The 19,754-nt window shown below is 42.1% G+C and overlaps 1 protein-coding gene across 27 annotated transcripts in view; it reads left to right on the forward strand.

Annotated features, from left to right (window-relative positions):
- pleca (plectin a) overlaps positions 1 to 19,754 on the forward strand; it is a 104,714-nt gene that overhangs the window by 53,504 nt on the left and 31,456 nt on the right. For 8 of the 27 annotated variants that reach the window (XM_042225415.1, XM_042225417.1, XM_042225418.1 and 5 more), the window contains 4 exons: positions 15,007 to 15,068; positions 17,989 to 18,003; positions 18,596 to 18,685; positions 19,195 to 19,230. In XM_042225415.1, coding sequence (XP_042081349.1) covers positions 15,007 to 15,068; positions 17,989 to 18,003; positions 18,596 to 18,685; positions 19,195 to 19,230 — 203 coding nt within the window. Of the gene's footprint in view, positions 1 to 1,333; positions 2,058 to 2,079; positions 4,386 to 7,061; positions 8,445 to 12,101; positions 12,538 to 15,006; positions 15,069 to 17,988; positions 18,004 to 18,595; positions 18,686 to 19,194; positions 19,231 to 19,754 lie in introns of those variants that run through there. The other 19 variants (XM_042225416.1, XM_042225425.1, XM_014339606.2 and 16 more) reach the window with 12 other exon arrangements.

Raw genomic sequence — 19,754 nt, forward strand, 5'->3', positions numbered from 1 at the left:
TTTCACACGGCCCCCAAACTAGATATTAATACATCGCATAAAGACTTCTAAAAGATAAATGCTTCTGCAAATCCACGTGCTGAATTCCCTGGCTCTACCTTTTCAATATGACATCTGCCTGAGAACCTTCCATTGTCGGGCTGATATATGACTCAGCAGAGACTGGAAAAATGTGAGTGCCATTAAACCACACTCAGCTTTTCCTGTCTGTGCCTCCACAAAAAAGGGCGAAGCAGCAAAGCAGTCCAAAACACAGAGTGTGTGGCATTTGCCACCTTTCATCTAACCTCCACTTAGCCCAGCCTGCAATGAACATGAACTCCAACATTTAAAAAGACCATACTGTATTTGAGTGGGTTAGCTGCAGCAGAACACAGAGTGTGTGACCTGCTGACTCCTAATCTAGTGTGTGCTGCATTTTTCATATAATACAGTAAGAAAGAAAAATCATCAAGAAACCTGTTTTGGCTACGATGGAAATGAATTTTTCTAGAGACTTTATGGAGGCTCTGATTCAACACGGCCAAGGTAGGAAGTCTTTATTGTTGGAACAGTTCTGTCTTCTTACCAAAAGGTGTCAGCACAGAAATACTTTATGGCCAGTCTCAGGTTATCTAGCGGACCAAAGAGGATGAAGCAGGTTAGGGTGTGTCTCGCTGCCGCAGATCAGATAACAGCTGAATACTGGCCATTGTGTCTGGGATTAAGTACACAATCTTAAACACAGTGTTTAAGACGTTTTTAATATTGTTTTCTTAAAAAAACAATTGCATGTCTACCGTCTAGTTTATTTTGATCCTAAAAGAACTAATGTGTTTTTTTTAAAGATTAGGAGTAAAATTTATTATAGTTCATAACTTTAACATTGAAGACCTTGAGTTAGACACCTCCCACGCTGCCTGCTGGCTGCGTCCGGGATCAAGTTTCCTGGTGTAAAATCCAGAGGGGTGTGGGCTGCAGGATGGCCCCTGACTGGCTGCTTCACCTCTCTCCTCTGCACAAAATGGTCACAGTGAAAAAGAGGCAGACCAGGCAGGGCTCGGGAGTAATGGGCAACTGAATAGATAACATATCTTAAGATGCACTTTTGCATTCTTTGTCTGTTGGGCTGTAACTAATGATCCATATCTTTATTGATTAGTTTTAGGCCACATTAATCAACCAAAAAAAGTTCAGAAAAGGTGAAAATGTTCTTTTAAAAGCAGCTTAGAATTAAAGATAGTCAACTTTTAATTATATTTAAGCCCAAAAAAGAGCAAAAATGAGAGCTGGGGATTTTTTTTTTTTTTTTTTTGACATTTTTGTTGTGACGCTTCAAACTTTTTGTGTTATTTATATCTGATGTATCATGAACATTTATTTCATTGACTTTATCAGTTGGGCAGAACTTTAAATAGTATACGAACAACATCTTATATCGCAATTCTACACATGATGAGTCTGAAAATATTGTCCAAGAACTGAGCTAATATGTCCAACCTGTGTAGTTTTTGTGTGATCAGATTAAAATGTTCCATCTGTGACTTTAAAACAAAGCTGAGCTATAGTAGCGTCGAGTGATGCACATCCTGTGGATACGGCTGCATAATTGCACTGTTTCCAATAAATCTTTTTTTTAACGGCTTTCACAGAGCCGCCTTTGTTATAGCTGGCAAAAGTCACGTTTTCCGTTCTTTGTCTAAATCCTGTAAGAAAAAATGTGAATGTGTCCCTGGGAGTCTCTCTGAAGCCTTGCACATGGATTCCATCCAGCGGCGCTCGCAGAAACCACCACGCATGAGATGCTGTTTCCACTGAGGAAAGCCTCACAAATTAAATCAAACTCGCAACGCTGTGTAGTTTGTACTTCCCAGCTGTGCCTCCGCTTTTCTCTCTCGCTCTCACTCTTTCCTTTTTTTTGGGTGTTTTTTCTGCACGCCCCCCCCTCGTTTTTATCAGAACATAATGTCATGAGGTCAGCTCTGACTCCTTGGCAGTTCTGCATTTTCTCTAAAAGTTGTGAAGACGCTGAGAGAAGATGGAGTTGTGCTGTTGCTTCTGCCCAGGACCTCCCAACGGTAGGTTTTATTTTTACCGGAATCTGTTTTTAGACTCTTTATCAGTGAACTTAAAGATACCAGATCAAGAATAAACTATGCTGAGGTTAATTTCTTGAATTATGCTTGCCATCTGAGGACACTGCCACTCCCAGTATCAGTACTTTAGATTTAAAAACATCTCTCACATTCCTCACATTGCTTCGCTAATCTTACCTACGCTGTTATGTGAAAGTTGGGCATTAATATCGAAGGCTTTTTAAGTGAAATTCTAAGAACTTCTGAATTAATTAAATGTGTAACTTTGTGGATTTTGGCTATGTTGCTTTTGCGGGAGTATGTAGAATGTGTATCACAATATGGGAATCATTGAGCGAGTGCATACCATGTGAGAAGAGGGGGAGTGGGCTGGCTCCTCCCATGAGGGAGTGGTGAAATGAATTTATTCCAGACGTCTCTACTGCTCCCCTGGATTTATTCCCTTTGCTCAATCCTCACTGTAACTAATTGCCAAATTGCAGTGCCAGTTTCTAAGGCTTTGGGGATTTGGTTGACATTTTCAAACAAGGATCATATAAGGTCTCTCCCCAAATCAACTGCCAGCACTTTAGACTAACAACGCCCACTTTTTCTTCTACACTTTTGCTTCTGGTCTTTGTGCCTAAACTTAGCTTCTTTTTTTTTTGTTTTAAATTTAGTGCAAACTATATTGTGTAAGACTATTCTGTATTCCCTTCTTTATATAGCATGACACAGTGCTCACGCTAAAGACGGCACGAGGTCGAGGCCGTCTCGACTATTTTTGCTTTCTCTATGGTGGCTGTTGGTGTGTGGCTTCGCTGTAAATGTGCGAGGGTGACACTCGTCTTGGTGTTGGGTTTCTGCACCACAGCTGATGTTCTTTTCATTTGTTCTGACAACAGAGACCTTGGCAGCGATGCTGTTTTGCCTCAAGCAATATTTTATTTTTTTAAACAGTGATGCAAACAGGTGATGTGTGCATATTTCTGCAGGTGCAGTTAGTGTTTCACAACTCTGTGTTTCGAGTTAGGCTGGTGAGGAGAAGCTCCCACAGAGGAATTTCATTGTGATCATTTGGTGACATAGAACTGTTTTAATAAAGGTGATTGACAGGTTTGAAAATGATTGCGCTTAAAGCGGCGTCCTTAAAAGGCATGCAGTCTGGTTCCAGAGGACATCTGCCCTCGAGGCTTTTCTCTGTTTTAACAACAGAGCCAGGGTAAGATGGAGAAAAATGAAAAACACTTTAGGATTTAGAGCTAACAATGCAGCTGGCAGTTCAGAGATGCTGAAACGGTTGGTTGTAAAACAGGATCCAGTTTAATCAGGTTCTAGGAAGCTTATACACACTGGTTGGGCTGTCCAAGCATAAGGAAGCTGTTAGAATTACGGGAAAATTGTGAAGTTACATAAGGAGAATGAATTGATAGGGAGCGAATGATTATGTGATGAGGGAAAATAAAATTGGGAGGCATGGCTTCAGTATAAATATTTGGAAAAGGCGGAAGGGGTTGGCCTGCGACTGTGACTTGTAAACCGCAATGGAAAATGGGCTTCAGTCGGTAAAAGAAAACTTATGGAGTGAATCAGTTGGAAACTTTGACTCCAGCTCACAGTGGATGTCCCTTAGTTTGCCTCTTATCAAGGCTGACCCGACTGAGCGTGCTCTGTGTGTGTGCTTGTCACACAAAACAGCCTCATATATTATTAACTCCTGCAGATAGTCTGCAGCTGGCAAGGAAAGCAGAGAGCAAGTTTCTGTAGGGCAAAACCAGTGGAGTTACTTGATCTGTGGACAAAGAGGACAAAACTTATTTTTAACAGCGTCAGAGCTCCTCGTGCTGCCAGAGTTACAGCTTTTACTTTTAAAAGAAGTGCAACTTAAACGTGAATATATGAGAAACAGAGAGAGGAATTGTAAAAGTGCAGAGGAAAAAGGGGGAGGGAAAGAGTGCCGGAGTGAGAGAGATCAGCCACTTCTGCCAGAGGACTGAGTCACAGAGCAGAGCGAGGTGTGCTCTTTCACTCGTGTCTCGTAAAAGTCGCGGACAACTTAGCTGCAGCGCTCGTTTTAAAGTCCGGGGTGACACCACACCCCTAGACGCTCCCCTACTCCTCCCCTTTACTCCCCCCCTCCACCTTACCTTCCAACTCCCCCCCGCCGCTACCCTCCCCAACCCTCCCACCTTTCAGAGCCTGGGACTCTCCACTTTGTACCAGGCCCGATGCCGGCAAGCCCCCCTGGAAATGTGTTCCCAGCCCTTGTGGCTGTGGGCCACATCGTTACCTTGATCGTTTTCTGGCAGTGGAGAGTACGCAAGAAGCAAGGTAAGAAAAGCTTGAAAAACTCATCGCTTCAAGGCTTGCGCAGGGAGAGCTGACGGCGAGATCGGCAGATCAAAGATTTTCCTTTGCAAACAGTTTGTTGCCGGCAGTCCTGTTCTGTCGTCTCTACTCTCTCTCGTCCTCTGTGTTTTTGCGGCACACGCTCCTCTCTCTCTCTTCCTCACTGCCCCCCCTCCTTTTTTTCCCCTCACACATCTCGGTTTCCTGTGCTATGGAGATGTTGCGATTAACCCTGTAAATGCTGGCTGGAGGGTGATGACGTCCGAAGAGCTGGAGTATTCTTGTGGAGAATGGGGTTTCGGCTTAGTCAGAGCTCTGACGGGCACTCCTCAGCTTCAGCTTTGCTCCTAAGTTGCAGTTTTTCCCTTCTGAAAACTATTCCATCATTTTTTTTTCCATCTTTGTTAAGATCTGGCTAAAGATCTATGTGTGCAGCTCTCTTAAAGTGACTGGATATAACTTTAATCTCTCCACTTTACAGACCTACCCCAGTTGTGGAGGCTGCTGTATTGTTAAAATGCTGGTTCAACCTGTTTCATCTTGGCACACTGTCGTTGTTAGGTTAACCATATCCTTTTGTTAACCAATCTTGCTGCAAGCATAGAAGAGTTACACGATGTTCAACTAAACTATGCAGCCTGAAGGTTAGTTGCATACTCTTTAATGTCATGACACACTCCTCAGGAAGGCCCACGTTACTGTTGACACAGCTGAACACTGTGGTGGTTGTCAGACACACCCCTGCAGGTGACACACCCTGAGGTGCTTTAAAGAATTTTTGACTGACAGTCTGCAGGTAAAAGAGAGAACAATTGTTGTTTTTGTTTTTTTATTTTGTTTTGTCTTTCAAATGGGAAAACCTGTTTGGCACTTTAAAACAACCGTGCACATTTACTGGATAATCTATTTGCACAAAACACATAAAATAGCCTTTACATGAAATCTCTCTCACCTAAATACATTTTAAAAAACAAAACTAACATTTTGAAATAGTTGGCTGTTAAAGCTAAATTAGAGCACTACTGTACTATTATCTGACCAGTGCTCTCAGCTGTAAACTACACAATCAGGTTGTAGTTGGGTGGAGCAAGACACGCCTTGAGTAGATAAGAGCAGTTTTCACAACATTCCTCACATTGTTGTGAGCAGATGAATGATTTTCAAAGAATTCTGAAAAGTCTTTCCCCAAAAAGGAAAAGTCCCTGTCCAGAGACTTAATATCCAAAATATGATCAGAACATAAGCAAAACAGGAGAAATTAACAACACGTGTATCCTCCTCTCCCTCTGTCTGCGTGACTCGAATGCGTGTGGTCTGTAAATTGCACGCAACTGAAGCCGCGATCAAAGGTTGCCAGGAAGTGCCGTTTGACTGGTAAATCGTGTGCCAACACTGCATTGCAAAACTAGGCCATGTATCATCACTAGCTCCTGTCGATATCAAGGTGCTTTGCATTTGGGGAAATCTGCTTTCAGCTCTGTTCTTGCCGCAGTGCAGACAGTAAGAGCTGCACATCAGGTGTGATCGTATTCCCTCTTTATAGCATATTTCTGGTGGCGGCGAGATCAATATCAGGCTGTCTGTTCATTGTTTACATTACAGATTCAGTCATTCAAGTCAAACATTTCGATTTAAGGACACAACCCGAGTCCACTTGTGTAAGTTGAACTGTAGTTTGCTGGAACACCAAGGTGCCTTTGACACAGGGGGAAGGTGGAAGTAGGTAAAAGGGACTTTACCCAGAGCCAGGTTTAAAAAAAGCTCCGTGCCACAGATGGTGACTGACTAATGGTAGTAAACTCGACACTGAGGACGGTGGCCTGCGTATCCTGGATACAGTCATAACAAACGATCATTTAGATCCTCTGGACTTTAGAAGAATCTAAGTCCTGCTTCATTAGAGGCTCCTGCTCATTTTGATCTGTTCTTTATGATCATTTAATGCCCTTCCCTGTTATTTTTGACTGCGTTTTTTTTTTTTTTAACTTTGAGATTTCCTCTAATTGTTTTGTGCAAAGGTCTTTTTAAGACTCTCAAGATTAGGATACTGCATTCCCATCACAATAAAAGTCTTTAACAATATTGTCTAATCCATTTAGGAAACCACACCCAAATCTGCAACAGTATTAATGGCAGACTCAGACTGGCAGCCGTGTCTGCTAAACCGCGCGCCACAGACAGCACAGCGTAGGATCGGTTTCAGATTTGGTCTCGTGGTGTTCAGCCGTGACTCACTTTCCTGTCTCCTTTCGCTGTGGTGGTAATAACAGACTGAGGAGGGAGGACGCCCCGCTGGGCAATAACTGAAAAACGAGAAAACATTCTGTTACTAAAGGACACAAAAACAATAAACAATGCACACCCAGCGTGTCCCTACATGCCCTTCACAATACCCAGCCTAACATAAAACACATTAGTGGTAAACCTCAATAGTAGCTGGGTTCATTGACTGTCATACACAGCATACAGTAGAGCGTGTGTCTGCGCTGAGGGAGGGCCTTGGTTCTTATCCTCATCTCTGTCCTCGGCTGTTTTTTCTATCTAGGCTGTTGCTGTATTGGCATCATCGTTATTAATGAAAAACGAAGCCACAGCCAATCAGATGCTTTCCGGATTGTACTGCAGGGCATTTTTCTGCATTCATAATTCTGTCAGTTTCGAAAAGATCCCCAACACCACACAACACCACCTAACCATGTCAGAGCCTCCGCCATGTTTTACAGTTTTACAACAGACACTGTTGCACTGCTCTCCTGACGTCTTCAAGACCTGTTGCCACTGATTTTCAGTCTGGTTCTTGAGTAATTTAATCATAATAAAAATTATTTAGAAATAATAATTTGACATATCTCAGCCTTTCCCCACCTTCCTTAAGAATGGCTTCCTGACAGCCACCATTCACTGAGAACATTTCTGATGAGCTTCACTGAACAATAGTTGCATCAATTGAAGTCCAGATGCATCTATTTCACACCTGTCAAAGTGTTGTCTTTGGTATTTTCCATAGATTAATGTAAAGAAATGGGAACTCACTCAGGCTGCTAGTAACAAAGTGCCTAAAGAAACAGTTTAAAACTTTGTTTTAGACACATCACTAGTTAATCCCGTGAGTTACTCCTGGTATTATTTTATTGCTTAATCAGAAGTTTTGTTACCAGATTGTACCTTAACCCGCCCCCAATTAAAAGAAATATAACTTCTTCATAAATTAATTCATGGTCATGGCAGTTGGATTCTGTCACATGCGGATTAACGAGGAGCCAGCACCTTTTCAGTTATGTGAAGTATTTCTTAAAGTTGCGCAAAAACGGAGAGAAAATGAGCCTCCTGTGTCGGGGATATTTACGAGGCACAGCTGTTATGGATGTGAAGGGAATGTGATGATTTATTACCGGGGGTAATGTGCGCTCTGCCCTCCTGTGAACAGTCACTGCGAGACAATGCACAGAACCGTCTGTCACCGCCTGCAAGTTTCGCGCCTTCCCAGAAGTCATTCCTGTTTCTGCTTTGCATTTATGGGGCTGTCGGGGGTGTATGTTATGCAATCTTGTGAAAGGTACAGTTATCACGCGTGTTAAAATAAGGACGCGGTGTGCAGTGTCTCTCCGCGGCGCGTCTCAATGGCACAAGTCATCTGACGGATCGGAGGAGGATGGAGCAGCCGGCAGCTCGCCACTTCTTCTCGCTAAACAAAACGAGTGGGTTGGGCTTGTGACAAAGAGTCTGCAATCTGACTCGACCCTGGTTTTTCTCCTCCATGTGGCTCTCATAGAGTACAGAGCGAAGTTTGGAGGGCTGGTACTACACACGCGAGAAATCCACGAGTGAGGGGGGCGTTTTCGAGAAAGTCCAGCGCGCTCCGCGTTTACGCGCGGCACAAACAAACCGGGATGGCCGAAGTGGACGATACGGCGCAGGCTGCCCGGCCGTCTTGGTACGGCGGGCTGGAGCGGGGATTTCTTTATCGACGGACTAATTACATCCATGAAATGAACTGCAGCGAAGTGGGGTCTCATCTGTACAGCCGAATGTGTTGCGCAGGTAGGTCCGATCACTGCGCCGCTCTATCCATCGCTCAGTGACTGTAATAGGAGGAGGCTCTGCTTGGGAGGGGCTGCTGGGGTGCTGATGGTGGTAATGTTAACCTTTTCCGTTCCTCCACCCATGATACAGCAAGCCCTGAGGGCCAAAACAGTGGACGTCCAGCACTAGATGATTGAAATTAGAGATGCTTAAAACTATTTTTAATTATTTCGTTTTTATTGTGATTAATTTCCCGCATTTAGAAAACAAACCTCAGCCTGAGATAATCAGCTTTAAAGTCTTCATTCAGGCACCACAAAATCGATGTGACACAACAGATAAACACTGGCTTGTGCCATGGTCAATACCATCCTGTTTGCTGCTGTGAACAGGCAACACTGCTTATATCTGCGTCCCTATTCAAATTCAGTAAATATATCAATGGTATTTTAGACATATATAGAATTCAAAACTTGGAGAATGTTGTTTATTAGTAACATCAGTGATGAAAGTCTGATAATTAATTATTTTCCCACTGAGCAGATGATAAACTGTAAATCAGTTCGTCAACAGAAAGTTAATTTTGGATACTAAATCGTTTATTTAAGCATTTTTAGGTAAAAATAACTAAAAACCCTGTCAGCTTCCAGCTTCTTAAATCTTTAATTTTTAAGGCCATTAAATGTCTCATGTTTGGCTCTTTTCAAATGTCTGCACTGGGCAGAGGTCTGTTATCTGAGAAAAGTTGATTTTACGATAACGAGGTTACTTCATGTCCTTGTATGCAGCTTCTTGACGCGATCATTTGTCTTGACGTTTGAATATAAAAGCGACTGAGTGACTCAGTACACAGTTAATTTGTCACTCTCCGGCTCACCCTGAATATTCTACAGGAGTGGAAACTGTACTTGGTGTTTGTGTTTACCCTCTGATAACGCCCTGTGAATGTGTCATGTGTTTTGTGGACTTTGGCATTTTCAGTTCTCAGCAGAAATCCACTTTCCCCCTGCACTCGGGTGTTTCCCCAGATGTTCTGGGCCAAAATAGTGTTCTGATGGACTCTCAGCTTCTGTGTGTTTTTACTATGTTGTCACGGCAACCATGCACACAACACACTTTTCCCACACACAAAAATCATTTGCCCACTGACATATGTAAACACTGCAGGGCCCCAAGTGACCTTGAGCTTTCTTAGCAGTAGTCTCAGGTCTCTTTAGGAGCACACAGGGATGATTGGAGCTACTAGTTGTTGTGACATTAAAATGGATTATGGCTTTAAATATTCAGCTTCCCATGTTTTGTGCTGTAGCCTTTCAACCAGAAGGGGGAGACAAACTGTGCTGAGCAGCAGTTTTCACATATGAAGATCATAAATCCAACAATTATCCAGTTCTCATCTGTTCGTAACCACAAGATTGTAAACACCATGTGTGGCTGATTACGCATGTTTTTGTGCACAAAGTGCTTGCAAGTGATGCTGATATTGCAAAAGTGATGCTGAAACATAATACGAGCAAGTTTAAATGCAGCTCTAAATTGCAGTGGTGGTCAGAACATATTCCTGTGTCGTCTTTGGGGTTATTAAGTTATTTTTCCAGCTGTGTTTGCTTTTTAAAAGGAATTCATTCCGTTCAGGTATAATAGCAGACACTACCCGGTCGTCTTCTCTGACATGTGCATGTTTTCGTGCACTTGTCATTGTCAGCTCCGGGTTGGATCTGCCCCACCATGCCCTGGGGCTTTGGCAGAGTTTCTTCGCAAGTCATCCAGCATTCATACCATCATGAACCCTAACAGGACCTGCGAACCAGATGATACAAGGTGTTGATTAACATTCCTGTCCTCAGTGGGACTGACATCGCGTGCTGTCACTTGCAAAAAACACAAATAGGGGTGTGTTTTTTTATTTTATTTTTAAAATTCTTTTAGGAGAGAGGCGGTTCCCCCCATCTGTGAGGAGGGTCGGCTCGCCCTCAGCAGGAATTTACAGACTTAATGCGCTGAGCTGTCACCTTAAAACTCCTATCAGCTCTCACTGCTCAGGATTATCGCTGTGTGTTATCAAGGACAGGGAAAGGAGGAATATCCACACAATGCTGCACTGTGTGCACCAGAGCGTCATTTAGATACTGGATAAGACACCTGTTTTACAGTCTTAGAATTGAGGTGCAAAAAAGCGCTTAAATCTCTTTGCCACCTTTAAAGCATTTTAGCAAACTGAGCTTTAAATGAATAAATCTAGTTAATTCAATGCCGAGTTTGATTACACCAGGATTTGTTTAAAGAAGCACAAATTTAGCTTCCAGTGCTTTCATGTCTTAAAACAAATACAGTTTAGCAAGTTTGGAAACTGGAAGTGAATATTTGCGGTTTTCAGTTCTTAAGCCTGCAGACAAATACTCTTTGCATTTGAAATTGAAAACTATAATCCACAGATTTTAGATTTTAGTGTGTCGATCAAAAGCCATTTTGCACAAATTATGTTTAGCTAATTTTAGCGTTTCTGCCTAGAGTCTTTGCTTTTGTTTGTAGCCCGTTGGCGTTCAGGGTCTGTTTAAAGTCTGAAGGTGCAGTCAAGGAAGCTCTCATGCCTCAGGTCCCAACAAGTCACCTCCCTTTATAGGCATCCAAAAAAATTCCTTTTCTTTACAGTGTTATGTCGGTAACTGCACGTAAAATTGGTGTTTTGCAGGGTGAAAGGTGTTGAAGGTATTTTAGTGTGGAGGTGCTATTTGTGATCACCTGGAACCAAATGGAAAAACAAATTCTGCACACAGTTTTTCAGGGATGTTTGACAGAAGTTATTTGCATGAAGAAGATGCAAATGATTGCTGCCATGTGCACACACTGTTCAGTCTATCCATGCGGAGCCACAATAGCTGCTTTGTGTCTCGGATAATTTTCTACTGTCTGATGCTTGTCCACTCCCTCCATCCCACACCCTTTTTTTTTTTTTTTTTTTTTTTTTTTTTTTTTTGGTTTGTGGTATTGAACTGGCACGACAGGCTATTGGAGGTCCATCCAAGGGAGAATAGTCTAAATCAAATGCTTCAAATAAAACTGAAGTCCTGCAGTTTGTTCTCATTATTCTTTCTGGTGCTGAATTGTATCCTGAAGACGGCTCCCTCGGTGCCTTTTATTCCTTAATTATCTCCTGATGGTGGAAGAGCTTTCATGCTCGAGGTTTTCTTGTGATTGTACTGTTTGGGGAAATGGCTGAGGACGTTCTTTCTGATGCCTCCTGGCTTCGGCTGTGTGCTCGGGACAAGTTTTTCCATTGATGCTTTGTGGCGTTGTGGTATGTCCCGCCACTCTGCCTCTGACCACACGCTGGTTGGTCAGAGGCACCGCTAGCTTGAGCAGTGGAGTTCAGTTGGGGTTAACAAGCTTCAGTGGTCCGTTTCTGTACAGCTTAGTCTAAATGAGGGAATGTCTCCTGTTCTGGATTAGTGATCTGTGGGGTCTTTGTGAAAATGAATCTTTGAAAATGAATCTTAGTGCAATAGTTAGCTGTAGCTACAAGATGAGTGGGATTCTAAACTGTTTTTTTTTTTTTAAATCCTCAAATTAAACAGAAAATAAAATTAAAAGTGCAAAGAATGATGTAAATTGAGGTCTGAGCTCTGGTTTGGGTGGGTGCTGTGTGAGGGGTTTTTCATGGGTGGGGTCTGGGTGTAGATAACAGGGCTGAACCAGGAGGAGAATCTTCCCCGCAGACCTCTCTGTGGTGAATGTCTCTGACATTGCTGCCTGCAGGCAGGCATTTTGCAAGAGGTGGTGAAAAAAAATGTGGCGTTGAATGTCAGACAGCAAATGGAGATAGGGAGAAGAAAGGGAGCAAGTTCAGGAACTGAATCGGTGGCTTGAACACTCCCACTTAACTCCAGGAGCCCTCAGTGAGAAGCAGTGTTTCAGGCAATAAGAAAAAGTAGAAGTACACAACATCATCGCCTCTGAACCTGCAGAGGCTTCTGTGTGGTTTTGATAGCTGGCAGCGTGGCGATGGAGCAGAGATTCAGAGCCTACTCCTCTGATAGCATGGGTAGTGATGGGGTGTTCGTAGAGGAGTCCTACTACCAGGGGGTGCTCAGGGCCATGGACCACAGAAAAGGTAGAGTTTGTTCCAGCAGTGCTGCATTTTTGAGCTCTGTGTTTTTCTGCAGTTGCATTCTTTGGTTTGAAAATGGTTCAGTCTGTATGTTAGCTCTTGGCTTGGCTTTGTTGTTTCGTGTATTATGTAAAAGTCCAAAAGTTGTGTCTGGATGTCTGAATTTGCAAAGAGTCAAGTCCGGAGCCTCTCTTTTAACAGATGGGCCACACCCCTTTTTGTGTCACATCTTTTCCTTTTTTATTTTTACTGGTGAACGTTCCTGTCAGACAGAAGAAATCTGTTTTGCTTTAATGTGAAATCCTAATTTGAGGTTTTGCAGCACAGATAAAATGTAGCCTGTTAAAAAGACGTTTGAAGTGACAGAGCCACTGAAATTCTTTAGAAGAAAGAGAGCACCCTATTTTGAGCATTGCAACAAGTCCGTGTAATAACATTCAACATCCCAGTTGCAGGATTTGGCAATGTGACTCTTCCATGCACACTGTTTTTCAGGTGATCTGATATCTTGCACCTTTTTTTTTTTTTTTTTTGTCACAGGGTGAAAATATAAATCTGGGCTAAATCTGCAGCCTCAGGCTACAAAACTCAGCCAAGAAAACGCATTATTAGTCAGAGAGATCAGTAGATCTTGTGTTTCAGTGTGATGTATTCAGCCTGGTTATTTTAGGAATTTTTAGTGCTCCTTTCAGCCGACCTGAGAAACAGAAGTATCCTGAGCTGCTACATTTCATTTGTGCAGAAACGCATCTTTTATGTTTCGTAACACGTGTCTAACGTGTTTGCAAAGCCATATATGAAAAGCCCGAAATCAAAACCAGTGAAAAAGCAGAACTCATCTGTCTGCTTTTGAGGTTTATTTCACTTCTCTGTTGAGACCGCCTCGTGCGTGAGTGTGCCTGTGAGTCATGGACATAAAGCCACCGTGATTTGGGCGTTGGTGCCACGGGATGTCCTCTTCTTTGGTTCCCTCTTCATCTGATCACTTCTGTTAGCTTTGATCACGGAGCAGATAATACTATCAACTTCTTTACAGCATGTCACTGATGAGAAAAAAAACATTTGAACATTAAACATTTGTTTTGGTGAACTGCTCTGTATTTGACAAGCACCCTCATCGCCAACTGAAGCACTGCACCGAAGAGGTGAAGTGTACGTTTGATGGTTATCTCTTCAAGTGGCTGCTTAGATGGCAAAGTTTAGGAAAGGCATTGCATATTATATGTTTGATACCTAGTAGTATATGATAGGCTTGTTGGGAATAATCTGATTATGAAACGACTACAGCATTGCAGGCTGAAACATGTTCCAGCTGAGGTGCTGCTCCAGATGATGACAGAGATAATCTATTCAGTGTTCCCCTGATAAGCAGGGAATTCTTTGTTTTGCTGCAGTAAGTCTTCTGTAATGTGCTGTCCCTATTGGGCATCAGATGTCCGTGTCTGAGTCAAAGTCACATGTGACTTTTTGTTCTGTCCCTGGGCAAAACAAATATGTCTCACACTGTTTGTGACTCTGGGATGAAAAAACAGATAAAAAAGATTTGAAAGAGTTTTGCTGGAGGTTTTAATCTGAAGCAGGGCCATAAAGGCGGTTTAGGCTCAATAAACACAAATTATATTTAGTTTCGGCCATCATGTATCCAGGCCTATGGGTTAGATCAGCGGTCCCCAACCTTTTTTGTGCCACAGACCGGCCTTTAAGGTGTCGCGGATAAATACAACAAAATAAAATCATACGACCAAGACGAAAACGGTGGTGTTTTGTAAACATAATAATAAACGCGAATTCACTGTGTAATTGTGTAACTTTATTAGCAACGTCCTCCTGAAAAGTGGCAACAACACTGAGAGTAACATGCTCTCTGGTCACTATGGTAACGCGTAAATATTTCTTTCAAAATAAGACGCACAACTACCGAGTTAACAATAAAACCTCTGAAAACCATGAATTTCACCCCTGAGCCTCAAGACTCGTGGCCCGGTACCAAACGACTCACTGACCGGTACCGGTCCGTGGCCCGGGGGTTGGGGACCGCTGGGTTAGATGGCTGTATGTAGATGGTGGGCAATGCTTGGGCTTCTGTGCAAAAGTCATAGCCCAAAAAGTTTGGGAATCATTGTTTCAGACTTCTCAAGCTTGATATGGATGTAGTTCCCGTGTCTGTGAGTTATTCAAGGAAACTAGCCTTTGATGAGTATGATATTTAAAGTGATTATCTGCCATTAAGCTAGCATGCAAAAAAGAATGACTCCTCCTGTCTGCTGGCAGGTTAGACAGTCGGAAAGTAGTTTGTTTTGGAAATACAAGATTTCTTTTTGGGGGGTTTTAATAATTGTGCTTATGGTTTGTTTCCGTAAGTCTGGACCACTGAGTTTGTAATACACGATTAGTGATTGTTGTTAAAAATGCAAAATCTCTTAAATTAACACCATAAATTAAACGGAGTGTATATTTGCTGTGTTTCCACAGATGAACGGGACAGAGTTCAGAAAAAGACCTTCACAAAATGGGTCAATAAGCACCTTGTGAAGGTAAGTTCTGCTTCAAACAACCCTCACCCATGAAAATACATACATTTCACTGCAGATAGATTAAAAATCTCCAAAAACCTATTAAAATGTTAACTTTACGTCACGTGGAGTTTATAACTAAACTGTAATTCTCCATGGTAGGTAAAAAGGTCTCCTGCTGTCCTCAAATAACACCAAAAAGCTGGACTTTCTTTCATATCCTATCTGGTTTTAATAACTTAAATTACACAAAAACGTTTTCTTAGGAGATGCGGCGCTATCTGATCTCACTGCTGGGAAACATTACCTGAAGATAAAACTGGAAGAGAATCTGAAACTAAATCAGATTTAGATTCTCCACACCTCCTTTTAAAAGCTTTGGAAAAGGTGAACAACAGATACAATAGCAACCGCGCTCTTTCCGTTAACTGTATGCATGTGAGGGGGTGAGTCACACGCACCTGGCCTCACTTTAGCTTGGCGCTCGGGAAGAGCGGTATCGTTGCCTGGGCTCGGTCAGGTTACGCATCTGGAATCCAGATGGTCGGGGCGGCTCATCAGGACTGTGCAGGGGGACAGGAAACTCCAGGACTCCACGTTGAATTAGTATTTGATTCAGTGTGATTGATTCAGTGTTAAATACGTCTGAAACAACACTCAACAAATGTTCTGACCCTTACCCTTAAAAGGAAATGCTTCTAACTAGGTGAGGAGCAAAGTCCTGTTACAGTAAGAAATATTTTTGGTAGCTATCACTTAGCAGATTATCCCGACTAAAACAGCTTTCATAATAGCAATAATTAAACTGATTTATTAAGCATAACACCAAGATAATAACTGGTTTCAGCTTCTTAAATCTGATTTGCTGCTCATAAATTTTACAGTCAACATAAATTTAACATATCTTAGTTTTGCACCGATGGTCTGACAAAATGAGTGATTTAATATCTAATAGATATTTTCAGTTCTGGGAACTTGTGGTTCTCTGTGTAATTCAGAGGATAATCAAGTGATTAGCAAGATATAGGAGCCCTGAGTTTCAGTTCACTTCAATTTAGATTTAGCCAAATCACAACAACGTCTCTAGGCGTGTTATGCTGGAAAGTAATGGAGAAAACCTTTATAATAAGACAAGGCCCGTATGAGCAGCACTAAGTGATGTGGGAAGGAAAAAACAGTGCAGAGCCAGGTTCTGGGAGGAGCAGCCATCTGCTGTGACGGAAAAGAAAAAGGAGAGCTTAGAAAGATACGAAAAAACACACACTGAAAGTGAGAGAAGACACAGTCTAATGCGAGGCAGCAGTGGTAGATAAAAACCTTGACAGAAATGCTCAGTGCATCATGGGAAGTCCACTTGCAGCCTAAGCCTAGAGCAGCATCAATAAGGGATGGCTCAGGGTCACCTGATCCATCCTTAACCACAAACTCCAAAATGAAAGTTTTTTAAAATGTGGAGGGAGTCTGTCTCAGTAAAATGTAAGAACATTTTGAACTAATCAGCTACTGGTTCGTGATTTTTTTATGTAGTAATTAGAAATCAGAATAATTTAAAATGTATTTTTGCTGCCTTAAAACGTAATGATTACTTGTAATGAAATGATTTCATGGGTGCCTTTAGTTCGTTAGTTTATTCCGAGCGACCGTCCAAAACCTAAGGAAAGTCCAAATCGAATTTTCACATCTATGACATAAGACAGGAAATGTTTACATTTGAGTCATTTTATGAGTCACTGTGTTACTCATAAGTGGAGAAGGCAGGGATTTCTTAAAAGAATCCTTTAAAAAAACAAAACTTGTCATATGTCATGTTGCTATGACAACAGGAAAATAATAAAGAAATAAAACGCTAACTTTGTATGTTGGAGTCTCAGGTTTCGAGTATTAGCAGGTGTTATATTTCTATAAGCAGATTGGCTCTGTCTCATAATTATTTTTTAAATAGCTGATGTATAAACGTGGCCAAAGATTTAAATAATGAAGTCAGCGTGAGTCAGAAGCTCAGACCCAAGACTGCTGTAAACACTCAGCTTTAAGCATTTTTCTGCTCTTGGCTCCTTTTGATGTTAATAAGAGCTCCTATCCTTATATGATCATCCGTGTGCCTGAGGCCCCGCCCACCTGAGGCTCACACCTTCTGTTTGCAAAGAGAAGCCTAACAGAAGCAAGTTGCTTTTGATCAGGTTATATTAAACAAGTTATTTTTAATATTTAATTTAAAATTGAACCATCGATTAGGGAAAGAAAAAAAAACAGTCCTATCTGGGCGGTGTCAGCTGGACCTTGTTGCGTCTCTACAACGCTTTCATGTTGATGAATCCTTGTTTTAACACGGGAAGTGAAACGTGTTAAAGAATGTCTGCTGTCGTCCATGTGTATCCTGTGATACCGGGCTCCGTCCGAGATGACTCCCAGGCTTTGTCCATAGTCACTGTTTATTTCTCGGGTAATCCCTCTGATTTAGGTCCAAAAGACTTCAGGCAGTCTGGCCCTCGAGTCACTTTGGACTCATGGTCACAACAGAGTCATGAGATTAAACTATGAGGCCTGTAAGTCTCACGGTCAGCTGTCTGATAAATGCTATCTACTGTAGCTTGTTTTACACTTCACTTCAGATTGTGAGGAATGAAAAACAGACGCTGTTCTGTGTTTTATAAATCCTTTTTAGCTGGGTCAATCCCACTGAAACCAGTGCAGATCATAGAGAACTAAAGTACATAAAATAAAATTAATACAGCGACATGCACATGTTTCTTTAGTTTGAGGGATAGAAGGAATCAAATTAAAGAATTTGAAACGGAAAGCAGCTGACTGTCCTTGTTTATCCATCAAATCACACCATCTGTCTCGCTGTTCCCACTGTCCTTTTAAGTTTTACATCTTCTCACATCAAACTGTTTCTTCTTTCCATCCTTCACCCTGTCCTCCTGTTCTTTCCCACCAGCATTGGAAGGCAGAGGTAGGTGCTGTCTGTGAGCAGAGAGCTGCGTGGACACACACACATTTGTTCCTCCCTGCATGTTTGTGTTGACATTTTTACCCTCCCTTGCCCTCTCTCCCTTTCATCCACCCTCTTTTACTGCTAACCTCTGATCCTTCCCCTCGCTGACTTCAGCTCTTTTCTGTCTACTTTTGGAGCATTTTCTGCAGTGCAGCATGTGTCTGCATGTTCTTTGGCTACAAAAGTACAAAAGTGTAACTACAAATAATAGTAAGGAGCACCCTTTTTATTACTGTGGCAGGTAATAAAAGGGGTGAAATCCTTAAAAAGCCAGAGCAATTTGCTTCTGCAGAAGGCAGAGAGTAAAAGCAGTCCCCCATTGTTGTGTGTTCACGTTTTTCTTTTTATCTTAATTTGTTTGTAGATGAGATTTATGAGTTACAAAGTTACATTTTGTTTTCCGTTGTCAACTGTGAGGAACTCTCAGCAACTGTTTGTGTCGTGTGCAGTGATTCAGCACTGGTGCTGACATCATGGGAGTCTGAATGAAAAAATAATGTCCCTGTATGCATCAATACTGATAAAACTGGTTTCTTTCCTTTCTTTCCAGGCCCAGCGACACATCACTGACCTGTACGAGGACCTCAGAGATGGACACAACCTCATCTCCCTGTTGGAGGTGCTCTCTGGAGAGACTCTGGTAAGCTTTTGGTGGTATTTCACTTCCGATATTAGAATTTGTGCTTCTTCTGTAACCCCCTTGTCTTGTCTAGGCATTTCTTATCATCCCAGCTCTACTGCCCTACTCAGTGTATTTGCTGTAATCTTTGTTCTACTGTCCAGTCTACTCATTGTTAATTCAACCGCTTTAAATGTTTATAAGGCAGATATTACTCTGGATTTCTTCTTTCCACTTCTGCATGTGTTGACTTTAATTCTTTAGAGATTTTTGGACATTTCAGTACATGCTGAGGCTGTGCACACTCTTTTACTTTACTTAGCTTAGCACTAGTCTTTTTGGGAACACACCTTCTGGTGATGTAACCTTAAAACACTAATTTCATTCTTTGCTTCCATCGTTTAACCTCTCTGCACTGACTTGTTTGATCCCTGGTTTTTCCTTTGTCTAATTCCTGTTTGCTGACCTTTGCCCTGACCTTTCCCCCTTTGCCTCTGCCTTCCTCTCTTGCGATGCTCTTGCTGTGGTAGCCGAGGGAACGTGACGTTGTGAGGAACGTGCGGTTGGTGAGTGGCGCCTGGACTGTGGCTGGCTGCCTCCGCGGGCGTAGCATGTGTCACCACCCCAGGTGGCTGCTGGGTTGTGCATGATGATGGTCACACTCCCTGTGTATTGTCCCTTTCTGTGTCAACATTGTCCTCTTTCATTTTGTCAGTGAGTTGGCAGGTTCAGGAGCCATGATAGGAAACGTGGTTAAATTGGTGGCTTTATTCAGAATATTTGTAGTAATTATTTTAGCGTTTTCGTAAGTAAACATTAAAGTTAGCTTTCTTTAAGAATAGAAAAGAATAAACTAGAAAAATATACTGTTTTTGTTCTTAATGTAGCTTTATGTCCTTACCTCGTTAAAGGGCTGTATCATAAAAAGTGCAAAGACTCCACCCATAAAAATTAAGAGACATGCCTGATTTAATTTGTCAAGTTTCCCCTTCAAGATCTTCTCCTGGTGCACCTCTGGATCACTTCCAGCATGGATGCCACTTTTAGATCACTTCACCATGGAAACCACATTATGACTGCTCGTATTTGT

Source organism: Haplochromis burtoni, unplaced genomic scaffold (genome assembly GCF_018398535.1).
Source record: "Haplochromis burtoni strain Fernald_Lab_line unplaced genomic scaffold, NCSU_Asbu1 Contig_171, whole genome shotgun sequence".
Classification (NCBI taxonomy): domain Eukaryota; kingdom Metazoa; phylum Chordata; class Actinopteri; order Cichliformes; family Cichlidae; genus Haplochromis; species Haplochromis burtoni.